This window comes from Oncorhynchus mykiss, chromosome 7 (genome assembly GCF_013265735.2).
Source record: "Oncorhynchus mykiss isolate Arlee chromosome 7, USDA_OmykA_1.1, whole genome shotgun sequence".
NCBI classification, from domain to species: Eukaryota; Metazoa; Chordata; class Actinopteri; order Salmoniformes; family Salmonidae; genus Oncorhynchus; species Oncorhynchus mykiss.
In genome coordinates, this window is record NC_048571.1 from 62,700,705 (window position 1) to 62,722,826 (window position 22,122).

General features: G+C 43.6%; 1 protein-coding gene across 9 annotated transcripts in view; it reads right to left on the reverse strand.

Moving 5' to 3' along the window:
- Nucleotides 1–22,122, reverse strand: part of LOC110528182 (inositol 1,4,5-trisphosphate receptor type 1) — a 175,444-nt gene that overhangs the window by 53,723 nt on the left and 99,599 nt on the right. For 4 of the 9 annotated variants that reach the window (XM_021610038.2, XM_036983724.1, XM_036983726.1 and 1 more), the window contains 3 exons: nucleotides 18,272–18,319; nucleotides 16,924–17,059; nucleotides 15,081–15,268 (listed from right to left, as the gene is read on the reverse strand). In XM_021610038.2, coding sequence (XP_021465713.2) covers nucleotides 15,081–15,268; nucleotides 16,924–17,059; nucleotides 18,272–18,319 — 372 coding nt within the window. The remainder of the gene's footprint in view (nucleotides 1–15,080; nucleotides 15,269–16,923; nucleotides 17,060–18,271; nucleotides 18,320–22,122) is intronic. The other 5 variants (XM_021610040.2, XM_036983729.1, XM_036983730.1 and 2 more) reach the window with 2 other exon arrangements.

Sequence of the window (22,122 nt, forward strand, 5' to 3'; positions counted from 1 at the left end):
TGACCAGCATGGTCAAATAATAGGTCTGGGACAGGTAGCACGTCCTATAGCACTTTCAGAAAGTATAAACACCCCACACATACAGATAATTGTACCTCAGTCGATTAGTGAATTTCAAGCACAGATTCAACCACAGACCAGGGAGTTTTTCAATGCCACGCAAAAAAACTAAACAAATAGACACTGAATATCACTTTGAGCAGGGTGAAGTTATTAATTACGCTCTGGATGGTGTATTAATACGCCCAGTCACTACAAAGATACAGGCGTCTTTCCTAACTCAGTTGCTGGAGTGGAAGGAAACCGCTCAGGGATTTCACCATGAAGCAAATGGTGACTTTAAAACAGTTACAGAGTTGAATGGCTGAGATTGGAGAAAACTGAGGACGAATCAATAACATTGTAGTTACTCCACAATACTAACCTAAATGACAGAGTGAAAAGAAGGAAGACTGTGTAGAATAAAAATATTGAGTGGCCTAGTTACAGTTTTGACTTAAATCGGCTTAAAATCTAATGTCAAGACTTGAAAATGGCTGTCTAGCAATGATCAACAACCAACTTGACAGAGCTTGAAGAGTTTAAAAAGAATAATGGAACAAATATTGTACTAAAATCGTACCCAAAAAGACTATGCATCTAATCTGTATCTAATCGCTGCCAAAGGTGATTGAATACTTATCTAATCAAGATTAGTGTTACATTTGAAATTCATCTTTAAAAAATTATTATTTTTCTTCCACTTTGAGATTAGAGTATTTTGTGTAGACCCCCCCCCCATTTTTTTTTTATATGTATAATCCATTTTAATCATAATTTGTAACAAAATGTGGAAAAAGTCAAGGGATGCAAATACTTTCTGAAGGCACTGTATAGCTTCACTTATTGTGAAAGTGATAACTCACTAGATTCTCACCAGCATCTTTCCTTAGTATCAAAATATCACGCAGTTTGAACAAAGCAGTATTATGTTGTGTCATGATTAGAGACCTGCCCATCTTGTGATGAGTGACTTCTCCTTCTACCACCATCTATCTATTCCAGATAAACAATGTTATCGTTGTGAATTTATGACCCTGGGCAACAGACTCCAAAGCCCCCAGCCTCACTCACCCCAACCCCCACCACTGTGCACTAGACCACTCGCAAATGTGGTGTGGAATGGGTTAGTATTCGTGCTATCCAGCAAGACCCAGTGCAATAGATAACTTGATGAGAGTGGATAGTGCAGAGAGGTAGTGATTAACTGAACCTCACAACCTGGAAACCAACACAACACAGGGAGGGTGGGAGGGAGGGATGGGAGGGATGGGGGGCTGAAGTGTTCATGTCCGTCTTTCTCTCCCTCTCCCTCCATATCTCCTTCTCTCAGTAATAACGCATCTTCTCATCTCTCTTTCTTCCCCTCTCTCCCCATCTCCCTCTTTGCTCACATCACTCTTGTCCTCTGTTATTTGACAGCACGGGCGTGGGTGGGACCTTGGAGCCTGGGTGAAGGAGGAAGGGGCGGGAGAGGCTGCACCGCAGGGCTCTGACCGGAGACAACAGCTCGTCACAGCCCCCCCCTCCTCCCTCTACCCCTGGAGTGCTGAAGGAATTACCTAACACACAGACAAGGAACATACAGCCACACAAACAGGCATGCTTTGCGTGGCTACATCAAAACAGACCAGCTTTGGCAGACAGTGTGACATTTTCCATGTTACGGGCACACAGACACTTCTCTCACAAACTCTCAGAAATGTAATTGGTCACATACACATATTTAGCAGATGTTATTGCGGATGTAGCGAAATGGTTCCTAGCTCCAACAGTGCAGTAGTATCCTCTGTTCCTCTGGTGATGTAGAGGTTAATCCAGGTCCTGCAGTGCCTAGCTCCACTCCCACTCCCCAGGTGCTCTCATTTGTTGACTTCTGTAACCCTCGATACCATATGTGAATTGACTGCCCCCCATCTATCTTCTGAGCTCGTGCTTCTAGGTGACCTAAACTGGGACATGCTTAACACCCCGGCCATCCTACAATCCAAGCTTGATGCCCTCAATCTCACACAAATGATTAATGAACCTACCAGGTACAACACCACATCTGTAAACACGGGCACCCTCATAAATGTCATCCTAACTAACTCAACCTCCAAATACACCTCTGCTGTTTTCAATCAAGATCTCAGCGATCACTGCCTCATTGCCTGCATCCGTAATGTGTCTGCGACCAAACGACCACTCCTCATCACTGTCAAACGCTCCCTGAAACACTTCTGCGAGCAGGCCTTTCTAATTGACCTGGCCAGGGTATCCTGGAATGACATTGGCCTCATCCCATCAGTAGATGATGCCTGGCTATTCTTTAAAAGTGCCTTCCTCAACATCTTAAATAAGCGTGCCCTATTCAAAAAATGTAGAACTAGGAATATATATAGTCCTTGGTTCACTCCAGACCTGTCTGCCCTTGACCAGCACAAAAACATCCTGTGGAGTTCTGCATTAGCATCGAATAGCCCCCGTGATATGCAACTTTTCAGGGAAGTTAGGAACAAATATACACAGGCAGTTAGGAAAGCTAAGGCTAGCATTTTCAAACAGAAATTTGCATCCTGTAGTACTAACTCAAAAAAGTTCTGGGACACTGTAAAGTCCATGGAGAATAAGAACACCTCCTTCCAGCTGCCCGCTGCTCTGAGGCTAGGAAACACTGTCACCACCAATAAACCCACTATAATTGAGAATTTCAATAAGCATCTCTCAAAACTGGCCATGCTTTCCACCTGGCTATCCCTACCCCGGTCAACTGCCCGGCACCCAACAACCTGCCAAAGCCCCCACCATTTCTCCTTTACCCAAGTCCAGATAGCTGATGTTCTGAAAGAGCTGCAAAATCTGGACCCCTACAAATCAGCCGGGCTAGACAATCTGGACCCTCTCTTTCTAAAATGATCTGCCAAAATTGTTGCAACCCCTATTACTAGACTGTTCAACCTCTCTTTCGTATCGTCTGAGACTCCCAAAGATTGGAAAGCTGCCGCGGTCATCCCCCTCTTCAAAGGGGGTGACACTCTAGACCCAAACTGCTACAGACCTATATTTATCCTACCCTGTCTTTCTAAGGTCTTCGAAAGCCAAGTTAACAAACAAGTGTCAAATCGGAGGGCCTGTTGTCCGGACCTCTGGCAGTCTCTATGGGGGTGCCACAGGGTTCAATCCTCGGGTCGACTCTCTTCTCTGTATACATCAATGATGTTGCTCTTGCTGTTGGTGAATCTCTGGTACACCTCTACGCAGACGACACCATTCTGTATACTTCTGGCCCCTCTTTGGACACTGTGTTAACTAACCTCCAGGCGAGCTTCAATAACATACAACTCTCCTTCCGTGGCCTACAACTGCTCTTAAAATGCAGGAAAAACTAAATGCATGCTATTCAACCGATCACTGCTCGCACCTGCTCGCCTGTCCAGCATCACTACTCTGGACGGCTCTGGCTTAGAATATGTGGACAACTACAAATACCTAGGTGTCTGGTTAGACTGTAAACTCTCCTTCCAGACTCACATTAAGCATCTCCAATCCAAAATTAAATCTAGAATTGGCTTCCTATATCGCAACAAAGCCTCCTTCAAACAAAGCCTCCTGCCAAACATACCCTCGTAAAACTGACTATCCTACACATCTTCGACTTCGGTGATGTCATCTATAAAGTAGCCTCCAACACTCTACTCAACAAACTGGATGCAGTCTATCACAGTGCCATCTGTTTTGTCACCAAAGCCCCATACACTACCCACCATTGCGACCTGTACGCTCTCGTTGGTTGGCCCTCGCTTCATACTCGTCCCCAAACTCACTGGCTACAGGTTATCTACAAGTCTCTGCTAGGTAAAGCCCCGCCTTATCTCAGCTCACTGGTCACCATAGCAGCACCCACTCGTAGCACACGCTCCAGCAGGTATATCTCACTGGTCACCCTCAAAGCAATTCCTCCTTTGTTCGTCTTTCCTTCCAGTTCTCTGCTGCCAATGACTGGAACGAACTGCAAAAATCTCTGAAGTTGGAGACTCATATCTCCCTAGATTTAAGCACCAGCTGTCAGAGCAGCTCACAGATAACTGCACCTGTACATAGCCCATCTGTAAACAGCCCATCTATCTACCGACCTCATCCCCATACAGTATTTATTTATTTATCTTGCTCCTTTGCACCCCAGTATTTCTACTTGCACATCTACCATTCCAGTCTTTAATTGCAATATTGTAATTACTTTGCCACCATGGCCTATTTATTGCCTTAACTCCCTTATCTTACCTCATTTGCACTCACTGTATATAGACTTTTTGTTTTATTTTCTTCTACTGTATCATTGACTATGTTTTGTTTATTCCATGTGTAAGTCTGTGTTGTTGTATGTGTCGAATTGCTATGCTTTATCTTGGCCAGGTCGCAGTTGCAAATGAGAACTTGTTCTCAACTAGCCTACCTGGTTAAATAAAGGTGACATTTTTAAAAAAAAAATCTAACAATTCACAAAAATACACACAAATCAAAAAGTAAAATAATGGAATTAAGAACATTATTAATTACAACATTATTTAAAACATTATTAAAGTGACTAGTGTCCCATTATTAAAGTGGCCAGTAATCCCAAGTCTATGTATATAGGGCAGTAGCCTCTAATGTGCAGGGTTGCGTAGCCTGGTGGAAGCCGGCTACCGATGGCTATTTAACAGTCTGATGGCCTTGAGCTAGAAGCTGTTTTTCAGTCTCTCGGACCCAGCTTTGATGCATCTGCCTGACAATGGCCTTCTGGATGATAGCAGGGTGAACAGGACGTGGCTCGGTGGTTGATGTCCTTGATGATATTTTTGGCCTTCCTGTTACATCGGGTGCCATTTCAGAGCGTCAGTGATGTGTACGTCGAGGAACTTTCCACGTCCACTGCGCTGCCGTGCTCCTTCTGCTGTTTCCTGAAGTCCATGATCAGCTCCTTAGTTTTGTTGACGTTGAGTGTGAGGTTATTTTCCTGACACCACACTCCGAGGGCCCTCACCTCCTCCCTGTAGGCCGTCTCGTCGTTGTTGGTAATCAAGCCTACCACTGTTGTGTCGTCCGCAAACTTGATGATTGAGTTGGAGGCGTGCGTGGCCACGCAGTCGTGGGTGAACAGGGAGTACAGGAGAGGGCCTAGGACACACCCCTGTGGGGCCCCAGTGTTGAGGATCAGCGGGGTGGAGATGTTGTTACCTACCCTCACCACCTGGGCTCGGCCGTCAGGAAGTCCAGTACCCAGTTTCACAGGGCGGGTGGCCCTCTTGAAGCATGTGGGAACAGCAGACTGGGATAAGGATTGATTGAATATGTCCGTAAACACACCAGCCAGCTGGTCTGCGCATGCTCTGAGGGCGCGGCTGGGGATGCCGTCTGGGCCTGCAGCCTTGCGAGGGTTAACACGTTTAAATGTTTTACTCACCTCAGCTGCAGTGAAGGAGAGTCCGCATGTTTTGGTTGCGGGCCATGTCAGTGGCACTGTATTGTCCTCAAAGCGGGCAAAAAAGTCATTTCGTCTGCCTGGGAGCAAGACATCCTGGTCCGTGACTGGGCTGTTTTTCTTTTTGTAATCCGTGATTGACTGTAGACCCTGCCACATAGCTCTTGTGTCTGAGCCGTTGAATTGCGATTCTACTTTGTCTCTATACTGATGCTTAGCTTGTTTGATTGCCTTGCGGAGGGAATAGCTACACTGTTTGTATTCGGTCATGTTTCCGGTCACCTTGCCCTGATTAAAAGCAGTGGTTTGCGCTTTCAGTTTCACGCGAATGCTGCCATCAATCCACGGTTTCTGGTTTGGGAATGTTTTAATCGTTGCTATGGGAACGACATCTTCAACGCACGTTGTAATGAACTCGCTCACCGAATCAGCGTATTCGTCAATGTTGTTGTTTGACGCAATACGAAACATATCCCAGTCCACGTGATGGAAGCAGTCTTGGAGCGTGGAATCAGATTGGTCGGACCAGCGTTGAACAGACCTCAGCGCGGGAGCTTCTTGTTTTAGCTTCTGTCTGAAGGCAGGGAGCAACAAAATGGAGTCGTGGTCAGCTTTTCCGAAAGGAGGGCGGGGGAGGGCCTTATATGCGTCGCGGGAGTTAGAATAGCAATGATCCAAGGTTTTACCAGCCCAGGTTGCGCAATCGATATGCTGATACAATTTAGGGAGTCTTGTTTTCAGATTAGCATTGTTAAAATCCCCAGCTACAATGAATGCAGCCTCAGGATATGTGGATTCCAGTTTGCAAAGAGTCAAATTAAGTTCGTTCAGAGCCATCGATGTGTCTGCTTGGGGGGGGAATATATACGGCTGTGATTATAATCGAAGAAAATTCCCTTGGTAGATAATGCGGTCGACATTTGATTGTGAGGAATTCTAAATCAGGTGAACAGAAGGACTTGAGTTCCTGTATGTTGTTGTGACCACACCACATCTCGTTAACCATAAGGCATACACCCCCGCCCTTCTTCTTACCAGAAAGATGTTTGTTTCTGTCGGCGCGATGAGCGGAGAAACCAGCTGGCTGCACCGACTCCGATAGCGTCTCTCGAGTGAGCCATGTTTCCGTGAAGCAAAGAACGTTACAGTCTCTGATGTCCCTCTGGAATGCTACCCTTGCTCGGATTTCATCAATCTTGTTGTCAAGAGACTGAACATTGGCGAGAAGTATGCTAGGGAGTGGTGCGCGATGTGCCCGTCTCCGGAGTCTGACCAGAAGACCGATTCGTTTCCCTCTTTTACGAAGTCGTTGTTTTGGGTCGCAGGCTGGGATCCATTCCGTTGTCCTGGGTGAAAGGCAGAACACAGGATCCGCTTTGCGAAAGTCATATTCTTGGTCATACTGATGGTGAGTTGACGTTGCTCTTATATTCAGTAGTTCTTCCCGACTGTATGTAATGAAACCTAAGATGACCTGGGGTACTAATGTAAGAAATAACACATGAAAAAAACAAAACACTGCATAGTTTCCTAAGAACGCGAAGCGAGGCGGCCATCTCTCTCGGCGCCGGAGAGCGTGATTCAGAAATTAGGGAGAGATTATTCGAGAAAAATTGATAAACTTCTTCAATGCTAGTAACTGATACTATAATTATCACATTTCACATTGGATTTATTAACTACAAAAAGGTGAGATGTGTTTTTAATTCTGGTGCCGCACTGCACACACAAGCTTGTTAGCTAGCTAGCTCTGGTCCATCTATCGAGAGTTGAAAGTTCCTCCATAGAAGCCGCTCCTCCGTAGGTATAATTCTCTGGGCCTAATTCAGATAATGCACGTCATAACAAGGTGCCAAACGTTCCTCCACCCTCTCTCACTTTCTCCCCACCTGCCAAATTTCAGTCGCCTCTCGTGCCATACACTTGTCTGTCCATCGCACAAGTGAACAAGTATAGCCTAGGCAGCCGATAGCACCCATAAACTATTGGTTCCCTAGGCTAAAACAACTATAGTCTAGGCAGCCGATAGCACCCATAAACTATTGGTTCCCTAGGCTAAAACAACTATAGCCTAGGCAGCCGATAGCACCCATAAACTATTGGTTCCCTAGGCTAAAACAACTATAGCCTAGGCAGCCGATAGCACCCATAAACTATTGGTTCCCTAGGCTAAAACAACTATAGCCTAGGCAGCCGATAGCACCCATAAACTATTGGTTCCCTAGGCTAAAACAACTATAGTCTAGGCAGCCGATAGCACCCATAAACTATTGGTTGCCTAGGCTAATACAACTATAGCCTAGGCAGCCGATAGCACCCATAAACTATTGGTTCCCTAGGCTAAAACAACTATAGTCTAGGCAGCCGATAGCACCCATAAACTATTGGTTCCCTAGGCTAAAACAACTATAGCCTAGGCAGCCGATAGCACCCATAAACTATTGGTTCCCTAGGCTAAAACAACTATAGCCTAGGCAGCCGATAGCACCCATAAACTATTGGTTCCCTAGGCTAAAACAACTATAGCCTAGGCAGCCGATAGCACCCATAAACTATTGGTTCCCTAGGCTAAAACAACTATAGTCTAGGCAGCCGATAGCACCCATAAACTATTGGTTCCCTAGGCTAAAACAACTATAGCCTAGGCAGCCGATAGCACCCATAAACTATTGGTTCCCTAGGCTAAAACAACTATAGCCTAGGCAGCCGATAGCACCCATAAACTATTGGTTCCCTAGGCTAAAACAACTATAGCCTAGGCAGCCGATAGCACCCATAAACTATTGGTTCCCTAGGCTAAAACAACTATAGCCTAGGCAGCCGATAGCACCCATAAACTATTGGTTCCCTAGGCTAAAACAACTATAGCCTAGGCAGCCGATAGCACCCATAAACTATTGGTTCCCTAGGCTAAAACAACTATAGCCTAGGCAGCCGATAGCACCCATAAACTATTGGTTCCCTAGGCTAAAACAACTATAGCCTAGGCAGCCGATAGCACCCATAAACTATTGGTTCCCTAGGCTAAAACAACTATAGCCTAGGCAGCCGATAGCACCCATAAACTATTGGTTGCCTAGGCTAAAACAACTATAGTCTAGGCAGCCGATAGCACCCATAAACTATTGGTTGCCTAGGCTAAAACAACTATAGCTTGCTCGCTCCATAGAAAGCTGTTCTATCAGAAAATAACGATATAAGGTGTTCCTTTTTGTCCCGAACTTGTTCAGAACTTTATTGTGCAGGACGGAACAGTGGAACGGAACTAAAAAAATTATGTCACTGTTCAGAAATGAAAAAAATTACAATATAATTTAGGTTCCAACCCGATTTTCAGATTTTGTTATTGATAAATGCTGTGAAAGTACAGAAAATATCAAATGCAAATAAAATCAAAAGTGTAATGTTTGGATTCAGTCTTGTGACAGGTGAACTGTTGTATCCTCACCTTTGGTCTGATAATTTCCTCATATTCTCCAAAGTGTTCTCTTTCAATTGCTACCATGGTCATACATATTCCTTTTATGTTTCTTCTGTTAGAAACACTTCAATTGGGCCCTATCCATATAGGTTAATTTCCACAAGTGTAAGGGGTAAAAAAAAGAAGCCATCTGTGTTTAGATGGGATTTAGAAAACGAGTGCTGGAACAGAGACAACACTCGACAGATTGATGATGAGTATGTTAAGTAAGACATGGTGGTGAGGAGTAGAGAATAGAGAGAAGCAAGGGATGGGGAGTTTCAGGAGTCCCCTGGAGTGTTGGGTAAACAGAGAGCCTGTCTGTAACCATGGAGATGAACCCTGAGCAGAATAAGAGTTGGGAGCGAGGCAGGGCGAGGAGAGGTGGGGGAGGGTGGCTCTGAAAAACAAGGTCACAGCGCTTTCCCTTCACTCCTTAGTTCTGCCACTTGGCATCAACAAAGGGATGTTATATAACAGCTATTTATATCCTCACTCCCTCTTTCTCTCCCTCTCTCTCTTTCTCCCTCACACACATCAGGCAGCACCACACAGACTACCTGGAATTGCAGCTCTCCTACTCTCCTCTTTCCACTGAATTCTATTTTTTTCCCGCTGACACCTTTGTCCTCTCTTACCCTGAACTAGCCTCTTGTTTCAATCTTCCTCCTATCCTTCAGCCAGAACTCTTGTCTCTTCCTCTTCCCTGTTCCTTCATCTCCTACTCTTCTTCCTATTCTCTCTGCCCTGACATGGGAAGGCATAACTTGTGGTTTTACGGCAGGTGCCGACTACTGCTGAAATGTTACAAGTCACCACTTGTGTGTGTGTGCCACAACCCAATTACCACTCACACAACCATTATCTCACTCTCTTCTCTCTTCCAGCAGTAGCTGTCACAGGAAGAAGTGTGGCATGCAGGAACAATCTAACATTTCCTGCAACAAAGTGACTGACGTTGATTGTTAAAAGAAAATAAATTACGTTTGCCGGAGTGAAGATTGAGATTATGACATACGTCACATGATCTAAAGTCTTGCTTGATTATGTATGTCCAGATATTGATTAAAACCCGTTGATTATGTATGTCCAGATATTGATTAAAACCCGTTGATTATGTATGTCCAGATATTGATTAAAACCCGTTGATTATGTATGTCCAGATATTGATTAAAACCCGTTGATTATGTATGTCCAGATATTGATTAAAACCCGTTGATTATGTATGTCCAGATATTGATTAAAACCCATTGATTATGAGATCACATTTATTGATGTGTGGATATTTATCATGTGAATGTATTACTTGAATGTGTTTGTATGCCATTTTTCATACCTTTATTTACCTTTATTTGATTGTCAATTAGGTAATTGGTATGTTTTGTGATGCATTCTGGGTAATGGGTGTTGCTACAAGAAGCATTTAATTGCTTTGTTTGCGAGACAGACAGGTAACAGGTCGGCATGTTGCCGGGTTCACAGGCATGATTGAAGCCTGGGTTTTCGTTTGTTAGAACTCTGTTATTCATGTCAGTTTACCTTTCTATTCCTCGTCCTGTTTATTTGATTGTGTAAATAATTGTACAGGTCGCCGGATCTTTATCCTCATATTGACAAGAAAAATCACATCTTCCTTGTATGCCTCTTCACTGTTAAAATCCTACCGCACGGTCAACCTCACAGCCGGGACCAAAGTCAATTTCTCAGTCATTAATGGCCTGCCCAGTGGCTGACAGAGTGAGAGAAAGGTGGGAGTGATTGAGCGGGTGAGTGAGTACATGGTCAGGTTTATTTCTGTGTGATATGTAGGTCAGGATGTAATGGTTAACAATGTTACGTGAGTGAACACAATCCCAGGCTTCTACCCTGAACAGGTGTCTAGGCTAGAGACACATCAACACAGATTAAAGAACTCAAGAGTAGATCCCTTGTTCAAAAGGGACAGAATAGACTGATCTCTATCTATCCATCCTCTGTTTATCATCTGTGAAAAAGGCAGAGGCTAGAAAAGTGGTCTGAATCTGAGCGAATAGTACAAAAACATTAGTGGACATTTAGACAAATAGCAAATTAATGTTAAAAGTCTAAAAGGTTATCGAGTTAAATATGTCTGAGAAATCATTAGTAATGCTAACCCTATTTCTTCAAAAGTTGAAACTTTTGTCCAGCTAATCAGTCTAAAAAAGGTCAACCTGGAGGTTTCTAAGAAACACGTTTTCTAGTGTGACCTCAGGTTTCTCACTCTACAGGACAGTCCAGACACCACTGCGTGGAGGTTACAGCGAGTGAGCATATGCAGAAGTATCCGGGTCAGAAAGCAAATATCTAGCCTACCAAACTGGTTTGCATTCATGAACTGCTACAGTATGTTATGTCAAAGTACTTTAGAGAACATGTATACCCTCGTTAGCATTAATACTTCAGTATTTACCCCTCTAAATTTCCACTCAATGTTTCAGTACAAAACAACTGTTAGAAGAGAAGCTCCAGTCCTCCCTACTGCCCTACTTCAGAGACCCAAAATGACCCAGTTTGGGCTGAGAGAGCTGGAATGTTTTGAAGCCTGAGACATTGTTCATTCACACAGGCCTTATGTAACATTGGTCACCTGATAATCTCTGCAACAGGCAGGGAGGGAGACAGGCTGCAGCCGTGGGAAGCCAGGACATTATCTCTGCTAGAGTGGCTTCCTCACCCCTAATCTGATTACGCAAGCACAGGCAATCAGACTGACGAAGGAGCAGACAGTCAGAGGAGCAGGCAGACAGAGACAAGATAAATGCAGCGGGCTTGTTCACACATGCACACACACTTGAATCTGCTCTTTGTAATTTCTCTTCTGTATGCAGAGAGGTAGGTAGGCAACGCGTTGCCAAAACAACCATTAGTGAGGTTGGCTGCATAAATAGATGGATGCAGAAAAGCGTGGAGGGGTGCAGGGTGGTAGTGATTGATCTATGAAATGATGATTCCACCCACAACAAGATATGCCTTCCTCTCTATGAGCCCATTATGAAGGGAAGGGTTATTCCACAAGGGGCTCAGCGGTACAGGGGCTGATCTACAGTGTACAAACAAATATACCTCCACAGTCTACAATATACACTACCGGTGAAAAGTTTTAGAACGCCTACTCATTCAAGGGCTTTTCTTCATTTTTACTACATTGTAGAATAATAGTGAAGACATCTAAACTATGAAATTATGTAGTAACCAAAAAAGTGTTATATAAAATGTATTTTGATTTGTTTTTGAGAATCAATTTCTGAGGCTGGTAACTCTAATGAACTTATCCTCTATAGCAGAGGTAACTTTGGGTCTTCCTTTCCTGTGGCGGTCCTTATGAGAGCCAGTTTCATGATAGTGCTTGATGGTTTTTGCGACTGCACTTGAAGAAACTTTCAAAGTTCTTGAAATTTTCCAGATGGACTGTCCTTTCTATCTATTTATTTGAGCTTTTATTTCCAATACTATGGACTTGGTCTTTTACCAACTAGGCCTATTTTCTATATACCACCCCTACCTTGTTACAACACAACTGACTGGCTCAAATGCATTAAGGAGGAAAGAAATTCCACAAATTAACTTTTAACAAGGCACACCTGTTCATTGAAATGCATTCCAGGTGACTACCTTATGAAGCTGGTTGAGAGAACGCCTAGTCTGTGCAAAGCTGTCATGAAGGCAAAGGGTGGCTACAGTGAAGAATCTAAAATATAAACTATATTTTGATTTGTTTCACACTTTTTTTTGCTTACTACATGATTCAATGTGTTATTTCACAGTTTTGATGTCTTCACTATTATTCTACAATGTATAAAATAGTAAAAATAAAGAAAAACCCTTGAACATGTAGATGTTCTAAAACGTCTGACCAGTAGTGTACCTTCACAGTCTGTTCAACATCAGGGGGAAATTATAGTACATTCAAACACAAACTCAGCAAAAAAAGAAATTTCATTTTTTCAGGATCCTGTCTTTCAAAGATAATTAGTAAACATCCAAATAACTTCACAGATTTTCATTGTAAAGGGTTTAAACACCGTTTCCCACAACAATTAATGAACATGCACCTGTGGAACGGTCGTTAAAACTTCTTCAGGCTAGGGTCCTTTCTTCTCAATTTCCGCCTGACTGACATGCCTGTAGCTCAGGCCCTGAACCCCGGATATGCTTATAATTGGTACCATTGGAAAGAAGACACTTTGGCGTTTGTAGAAATGTTAAAATGATGTAGGAGACTATAACCCAATAGATATGCTAGGAAAATATCCAAACAAAAACCAACCGGAATTGTTTTCATTGTTGTTGAGAGCCCATGCTCCTACAATGGAAAGTATAGGGAAATAATTAAATCTAGCTCCCAGTATGCAATTCATATGGCTTCCACTGGATGTCAGCACTCAATGTTCAAGGTTTCAGGCTTGTTTCTTCCAAAACGAGTAAGAATAATGAGTTTTAGTACAGGGACACAGTCTTGGAAATGCGTGTGCGTGCACCATGAAGACAACGCGCACCTGCTAATATTGGTTTCCTATTGAACATACTTCTTTCTGTATGAAATATTATAGTTTGATTACATTTTAGGGTATCTGAGGATTAAATAGAAATGTATTTTGACTTGTTGAAACAAAGTGTAGGGGTAGATTTTCAGATTCCTATCTTGGCATGTTGAACGAGTGGATTACTCAAATCGATGGTGCCAACTAAACTGACTTTTCGGGATATAAAGAATGATTTTATCTAACAAAAAAAACGACACTACATGTTAAAGTTGATTTCCTGCAAGACAGAAATGTTAGTGTTCAGCCATGGCCAGCGAAGAGCCCGGATCTCAATCCCATTGAGCACGTCTGGGACCTGTTGGATCAGAGAGTGAGGGCCAGGGCCATTCCCCCCAGAAATGTCTGGGAACTTGCAGGTGCCTTGGTGGAAGAGTGGGGTAACATCTCACAGCAAGAACTGGCAAATCTGGTGCAGTCCATGAGGAGGAGATGCACTGCTGTACTTAATGCAGATGGTGGCCACACCAGATACTGACTGTTACTTTTTATTTTGATCCCCCCCTATTCCATTTCTGTTAGTCACATGTCTGTGGAACTTGTTCAGTTTATGTCTCAGTTGGTGAATATTGTTATGATCATACAAATATTTACACATGTTAAGTTTGCTGAAAATAAATGCAGTTGACAGTGAGAGGACGTTTCTTTTTTTGCTGAGTTTAGTTACATATACAGTACAAACATATGCGTCTCTAAAATGTCTCCCTTGTAAATAATCCAGAGCAGCGGTCATGTGCCTCAGTTTCAGTTCAATCATTCCCCATGGCCTCATAGGATTGTTTGACGTTGCCAGTAAACTCTACAGTGGCTCAGTTCTATCAGGAAAAGTATAGAAGTGTTGTGTGGCATGGTGAGCCATCCTCTAAGGGAGCAGGGAGGGAGGGAGGGGTGTGGACTAACGTAAAATGGCTGCCTTATACAGGATCAGAGCATGCCAGTACATGATAGACCAATGCAGTGGAAGGTCTACAATAGGCCTGGTACTGTTCCTATCCAAGGACTTACAGTGCCTCAAGAAAGTATTCATACCCCTTGACATTTTGTTGTGTTACAAAGCGGGATAAAATGGATTTGTCATTTTTTTGTTAAGGATCAACACAATATATTCTATAATGTCAAAGGGGAAGAACAATTCAAACATTTGTAAAAAATGTATAAAAAAGAAACAGTATTCAACCCTCTGAGTCAATACATGTTAGAATCACATTTGGCAGCGATTACAGCTGGAAGTATTTCTGGGTGAGTCTAACAGCTTTCCACACCTAGATTGTGCAACATTTACCAATTAAAAAAAATAATTATTCAAGCTCTGTCAAATTAGTTGTTGATCATTGCTAGGCAACCATTTGCAGGTCTTGCCAAGTCAAGGGGTGTGAATACTTTCTGAAGGTACTGTATCTTTCTCTTTACTTTTTTCTCATCTGTGAAGTGTGTTTGGACCAATGATGCATCTTTATGCTAGTGAAATGCACTTTAAAAAATGTTTGTTTGGATTTATCATTCAGGTATGTATTGGGCTTCAGAATCTCCTGACACACCCACATCCTTTTGATTGACAAGTGGCTCTGAGACTCACTTGGATGGTGGTGTTCCCGCCCTCCAGCAGGGCGATGGCCAATAGGATGCTTTCCTGGAAGACGCGGTCACTGGTGGTGTTCATGATGAGGTCTATGACGAGGTCGGAGGCTCCCTCCTTGTCCAGGTGACACTGTACCTCTGACAGGCTCATCTCGCCTCGACTCAGGGCCCCCATACCACCGAGACCTGGAGGGAGGGACAGGGGTCAGTGGTGAAGGGTCAGTAGTGGGATTCTCCCTGTTCTCCTGACTCATAGTGATAAGGAGAGGTTTCAAATCTTTATATCTAAAATCTTACTTCCAAACTACTCAATCACATGGAACCTCTGGCGAAATAGGAAAGTGCCATCTTCCAGGCAGTTGTCTACATGTGTATTTCATTGTCGAACCATTACATATTAATTTACAATGTACTTGCATATAGAATTAGAAAGTGAATGCACGTTTGCCACATTTCAAATATATACTTTTATTTGATAAGAAAACATCAAGAGGGGCTTTCCTGTGAGAATGTAAAATAGGGCCTATTCTGCTTATTTCACACGTTAAAACAAGTATTATTGATAACGCCCTTGGCAGCCTTTACCAGCGGCAGGCACGCAGGCAGGCACGCACATACACACACACGTACACACAGTGCTAAGAAGTCCGGACTCTCGTTTCTGCAACAGGTGCAACCAGGAGGCCGTTTTCACAGGAAGTAGTAGTCTGTCGCCTACCAACAGCCAAAACTGGATCAAATAAGGGAGGGGTGGGTTGACTTGCTATGGTCTGGAGGGTTGCCAGGCAGTGTCTTGGTTCACATGGGAGACATGGTGAACCAGGAACTAGGCTTATTTCTCAACCCATTCCCATAAGAGGCACAGGGGGTCTAACAGTACTAGTACTTTGTTTGACATGAACATGGCTGGGCAATTAGATATGCTATAACTGGGTAATATGATGTCACGCTATATCAATAAACAGTACAGCTGACACCATGTTAAATGTAATAATACTACATCTACATTCACAGCTATATAGAAATACATGACAACACTTAATCTCCATCCTGGTGACTGACTCATAGGCCTATATGTTGACAACACTACATAGAAAACTCAATATTTTGACTTGAAATAGTGAGGTCAGATCATAACGCAGTGCTTATTATGAGGAGATTACAGTGTTGTGCTTGGTGTGCTCACAGTCACAGGGCCGGACGAGACCTAGACCTCTGTGTGTGTGTGTGTAGATAGGCCTATTGGTTATATAATAGAGAGATAATGAGAAGACCTGTTTGGGAAACAATATCAATATCCCTATCCACCACCATCCATCACACACAGACTTTCACCTCTCAAAGTTGCATTATCACATGATGGTATGTGGGTGTGTGGGAATGTTTATGTGTGTGTGTCAATATAGAGGAGTCTTTTCTTTGGCAGGTGGCAGAAGTCCAGAGTTCAGAATGAGGTCAGAAGAATATGCAACGTTGTCATGTTTGGTTCCTGTGTGCACTAGAAAGAAACTCATGCTTTTTTGACAGTTTAGTTTCACTCATTTTGTTCATCTGTATCTGGCAAATTACTTCTACAACAGTTTGTGACAACTTACATAAAAGGTACAAAACAAACAGATTCGATTGTACGCGGGATCAGAATTACCTGAGTTAACCTTTTCATCCAAAACCATGGACAGACAGGGAGAGAGATGGAGAAGAGAACAGACAGAGACAAGAGGAGACAGACAGACACAGAGAAGATGACAGAGAGACAAAGAGAGCAGACAAAACAAAGGAGATGACAGATCAATAAATACTATATATAGATACCATACCAAGCGACAGAGAGGTGCTCTCACCTGATTGGCTCTTGCCGGGTCCTACTGGAACCAGGGTTGCGTTGCTGAAGGCCGTTAGGCTGTCCCTCCGCCCAGCACTCCTACTATGGAAGTTACCATAGTAACGGTTGACCAGAATCTGCCTCAGCGCCTCACCCTTCAGAGAGAGGGAAATGGTGGAGTATTAGTGTGATGATGTAAGAGACTTGAGAGGGAGTGTATCATACAGTGTACATTATGTGCACCATATCTCCATCATCATGTCAATGAGGCCCACTTGAACTGATTAAAGGAGTTTGAAGAGAGAAGGGATGTGAGGTAGACTGCCAGGGCCAATCCAAATAAACATTGTGTGCATGAACTGCACTTAAGTAGTATAGTTTCGCAAAGATGAAGACTAGAGTTGAGTTCCGATGCCTAGTTTGGTTTGGTTGGCGTAGGGTTCTGAAAACACCAGGGTTATGGGTTTGATACCTGCATGGGCCACCTATGTTTCTGTGGATAAAGCATCTGTTAAATGTCTATAGTGTTATTACTCTCCCGACATTCTCATTCACGTATTGAATAAACAACCAATAACACAGGTAAAGATCAGTCATCAAGCTTGTTATATCTGGTAGAAGTACGACGGGAATTTGGGTCCTAGCTGTTTTCAGACAGGCCAGCAGGGGGGCCATCCCTCCCACACCATCGCCATGACTAATCCAGAAACCTGTCGGCATCAGCACCATAGAGAATAGAACCTTACTGTCACTTGCAGGAGGCAGACGAATGGGCATTGTGTGAAATGAGCTACACAATCATACGCTGAGAGCCAATCATCCAATCACATTCCACAAACATGAGCTCACATCCTTTACCTCCACTCCTAGGTTCCTTGGAGACAAGTGTGTGGAGGTGGGAAGGTAACATATGTTGTTTAGGTTGGTTTGGCTGTGCTAGGTAGCATTACCCAGTCAGTATTGTAGACTGTTATGATAAAGTCACTGAAATACAAGCTGATCTATTCGACACATTAAGTCAACAATGATTATACTGTATGATGTGCACCAAGTCAGCTAACCACAACTGTAGGGAAAGGGCTGCAGTGGGGTTAGTAAAAACAATCTGTAGAGTTCAGTGACAGGTTGAGGGTTCAGGCTAGGGTGAAAGCCTAACAATCTCAGGGGTCAGTCTTCATCATAGAATGAGTGTTGGGGTTTCTGTTAGGGTTAGGTTCAGAATTACCTGTCCTCCTCTGAAACTATGTTTAGGCTTATGGTTATGTTCATGTTAGGGTCCTCCAGTTGTTTAGGTTTTAGTTGGGGTTCAGGATTTATGGTTTATGGTTTATGGTTGTGTTCATGTTACGGTCAGGGTTAGTACCTACCCTCCTCTGGTCGTCCAGTATTTTCTGTGGCTGGTTGAGATCCAGCTGCTGGTGCAGTGAGGTGGGTTAGTACAGCACAGCGGGCCAACAGAAACAAATGCAGGGTTAGTCCTCATGCAGCATTTGTATGGCCAACATACAGAGACACATAGTTAACAACTTATTAATAATTTCATTCATTATGGACGTTAAGGTGTAGGGTTGTGCTGTGCCATGCCATTAACAGTGGGTTAGAGCAGGGTGGTGTGAAAGTTAGTGAGGGGTCAAAGCAAAGGGAGGGGTCAGCAGCGGTGAGGATGACTATTAATCAGGAAGTGAAAAGTGAAGGAGAAAATCAACAGTTCACTATACTTAACAACTTACCCAATTTCAATCTGCAAAGTATGCCATAGTACTACTGTCCAATATAGATATGCACAAATAAAAGTGATCTATGGTTCTCATCGCTCTTAAATGGACCCTTGCCCTTTTGGAGAGATGAGCAAACAAACACTGGGCTACACTTGAGGTTTTGCTTTGATAGGATCCCAGGTCACTTCTGCTATGTGCTTCACATAGGGTTGCAAAGAGTTGGAAACTTTCTTGTAAATTTCCAGAATTTTCCCAGAAATTTTCCATGGGAAGTTAAGCCCTGGAATTTGGGGAATTTTGATTAAATTCATCAAAAAGTTAGCTTATAACTGTGAACCTTTTTTTGTGGGATCCACAAGGCAATTCTAGGTCTTGTGGCATATTTTGGTTAAACTATCCCCAATTCAATGGAATTGCAACCCTCTGCATGCACAGTGCATTCTTCCATCACATGTTCAGCTGATTCTCAAGATCTTGCACACTAATGAGATGCTATTGAGCCCACACTACTACACTGTCTGAGCCAAGGACTACATGCTTTCTGGTAAGTTTTGATTACAATACTGGGTGGGGTGAAAATATTTTATATGACATACATGATTTTTTGTTAAATAATAAATAGTAGCCTACAGCAAAGTGTGTTTAAATCCTTTCTACCTTTAAAACAATTTCTGCAAGTTAGTTATTGCTACCATGTGGGTTTTAGCTTGCTTGAGCCTGCTAACTGAGGAGTGTTAATTCACCTGTTTCCATACATGTTTCATTTAAAAAAAAAATTATCTTACAAATGAGTTATCTTACAAAGGAACTGCTTAACTATTTAGCTGTACATGGAATTGTATTCGGGGTTTTTTCTAATTTTTTTCTAATCTTTACAGGAAAATGCCACGGGCACTATCTGATGTGTGGAGACATTTCACTGTAGCTAATGTAAAAGGAAAAGCGGTGTACATTTGCAAATACTGTGCCAAATCATATGTGAAGAATGCAGAATAATCTGGCCAAGTGCATGAAGTTCCCTCACCGCCCACAACAAGCAACCTTTGACAAAAGTCCCTCTACTTCTTTTCGAGGTGAAAATGATGAATCAGACACCTTATCGATAGCAACAACTTATGGTCCTCCTGGAATCAGAAGTTTTTTTGACTCAATGGAGGAACGTAGTCAGAGAAATGCGCCCAGCATACACCCCTTCAACCAGACATCCTTTATCTACTTATTTGCTGGGTGCAGAGTTCAACAGAGTTCAAGTGAAGGTCAAGCAAATCATAGAGAAAGCAGACTATATTGCAATCATCTCTGAAGGGTGGTTGAATGTTCGTGGGCAATAATTAACTACATCACCTCCACCCCTCAACCAGTATTCTACAAGGGACAACAGACACACCGGTCTCTACATTGCAGATGAGATGAAGGCAGTCATCAATGACCTTGGACCACAGAAGGTACTTGCACTGGTGACAGACAATGCTGCGAACATGAAGGCTGCTTGGTCTCAAGTGGAGGAGTCCTACCCTCACATCACACCCATTGGCTGTGCTGCTCATGCATTGAATCTGCACCTTGAGGACATCATGGCACTGAAAACAATAGATACACTACAAAAGAGCCAAGGAAATGGTTAGGTATGTGACGGGTCATCAAGTAGCAGCTCTTGGCAGTCTGGCGATGTACACTTCCAAGCAAGGGCTTTGGGATGGAGATGCAATATGGCAGTCATGCCAAATATCTCATCAGCCATCTGGTGGAAGGGACTTTGTGGATCTGAGGCTCTTTCCCCTGTTGCTTCCATCATCCTCCAAATCCCACCAACATCCCACCACCCACCTCAGAGTGCAACTGGTCCTTGTTTGGGAACACACACACCAAAGCATGCAACAGGCTGACCAATACAAGTGTTAAAAAATTGGTGGCCATCCGGGCAAATCTGAGGCTTTTTGAGCCTGACAATGAGCCTTCCTCAACAAGGTTGGAAAGTGACAGTGCCAATGAGTTCTCAGAGTCTGATGATCAAGAGGTGGACATTGAGGAGGTCCAGGGAGAAGACATGGAAGCCTGAGTGGAAGACAACCAAAGCTTTAGTTTCTAGACTATAATTTTACAGATGTATTTTGAGAAAGGTTTTGGGATCATTGGGGATCATTCAATGTTGCCTTTCTTTTGTTGTTCAGTGAAATCATCCCATGTGAAGAGTCAACTCATTTAATTAAAATTCAATTCGTAACTAAATCGTGTTTTTTTCTTCTATTGGAAGGATTTAATAATTTGCAATTATGCCTACTTATGATAAGGTAAAAGGTTTATGTTTCAGTCTCCATATGACATGGTAAATATATCCAATGTAACAAACATCTAGATTTAATTGTCATTAATATTAATTTGCATTATATCCATTAATTCCCATATATTCCCGTTAATTCCCACGGATAACATAATGTTGCTCAGGAGGGAACCAGGACACTGAACTAGTGACACACGGGAGCTTAGAGAGCCCATATGTCACCAAAACAACACAGAGAATAAAACAACAAAACACAACACTGGGCCACTGCCAGCACAACCATGGGTCCCCCTGAAACATAATCAGACAGCTCTGCCAGCACAACCATGGGTCCCCCTGAAACAAGGTCAGACAGCTCTGCCAGCACAACCATGGGTCCCCCTGAAACATAATCAGACAGCTCTGCCAGCACAACCATGGGTCCCCCTGAAACAAGGTCAGACAGCTCTGCCAGCACAACCATGGGTCCCCCTGAAACAAGGTCAGACAGCTCTGCCAGCACAACCATGGGTCCCCCTGAAACAAGGTCAGACAGCTCTGCCAGCACAACCATGGGTCCCCCTGAAACAAGGTCAGACAGGACAACACAGGGGCTCTGCCATAACCAGAGGGCTGTAGGTGTAGGAGGGGTTGTTCTATCCTTGGGGGTAATGAAAATCCCCCAAAGTCTCCACAAGGATAGTAAATCAAGAAAAAAGTATCCCTCGTGGGGACATTTCTCACATCCCCATGAGGAAAAAGGCTATTTTAAGCGTAGGGGTTAGGTTTATGGTTACAATTCGGGTTAGGGTTTCTGTTAGTGTCCCAGTAGAGAAGCAGAGGCAGGGTTGTCCTACTGCAGCTCAGTCAGACAGTCAGAAGTGGCTACACCATCCTCCCCCACCGTGACCACATCAAAGCCAGACAGCCACCGACACGCAGATCTGCTCCCTCTCCACACCGCCCACGGGCCGACCACAGTGACCGCACAGCAACTCCTCATGCTCACCACATCCTCTTCAAAAACCGTTCCACCGAGTTGGAATCTCCCCGCGGCAAGCCTCTGCTGTCGGTCTCTGAAATCTCCAGCTTCCCCATTAGAGGAAACACACACGTACAGTTTTACGTGTACACACACACACGCGCGCAAGCTTATGAACGGTGGGGGGGGGGGGGGGGGGGGGTGTACACGTCCATGTGTTTGTGCTTTAGCAGGCGGAGGGAGACGGAGTCATGTTTA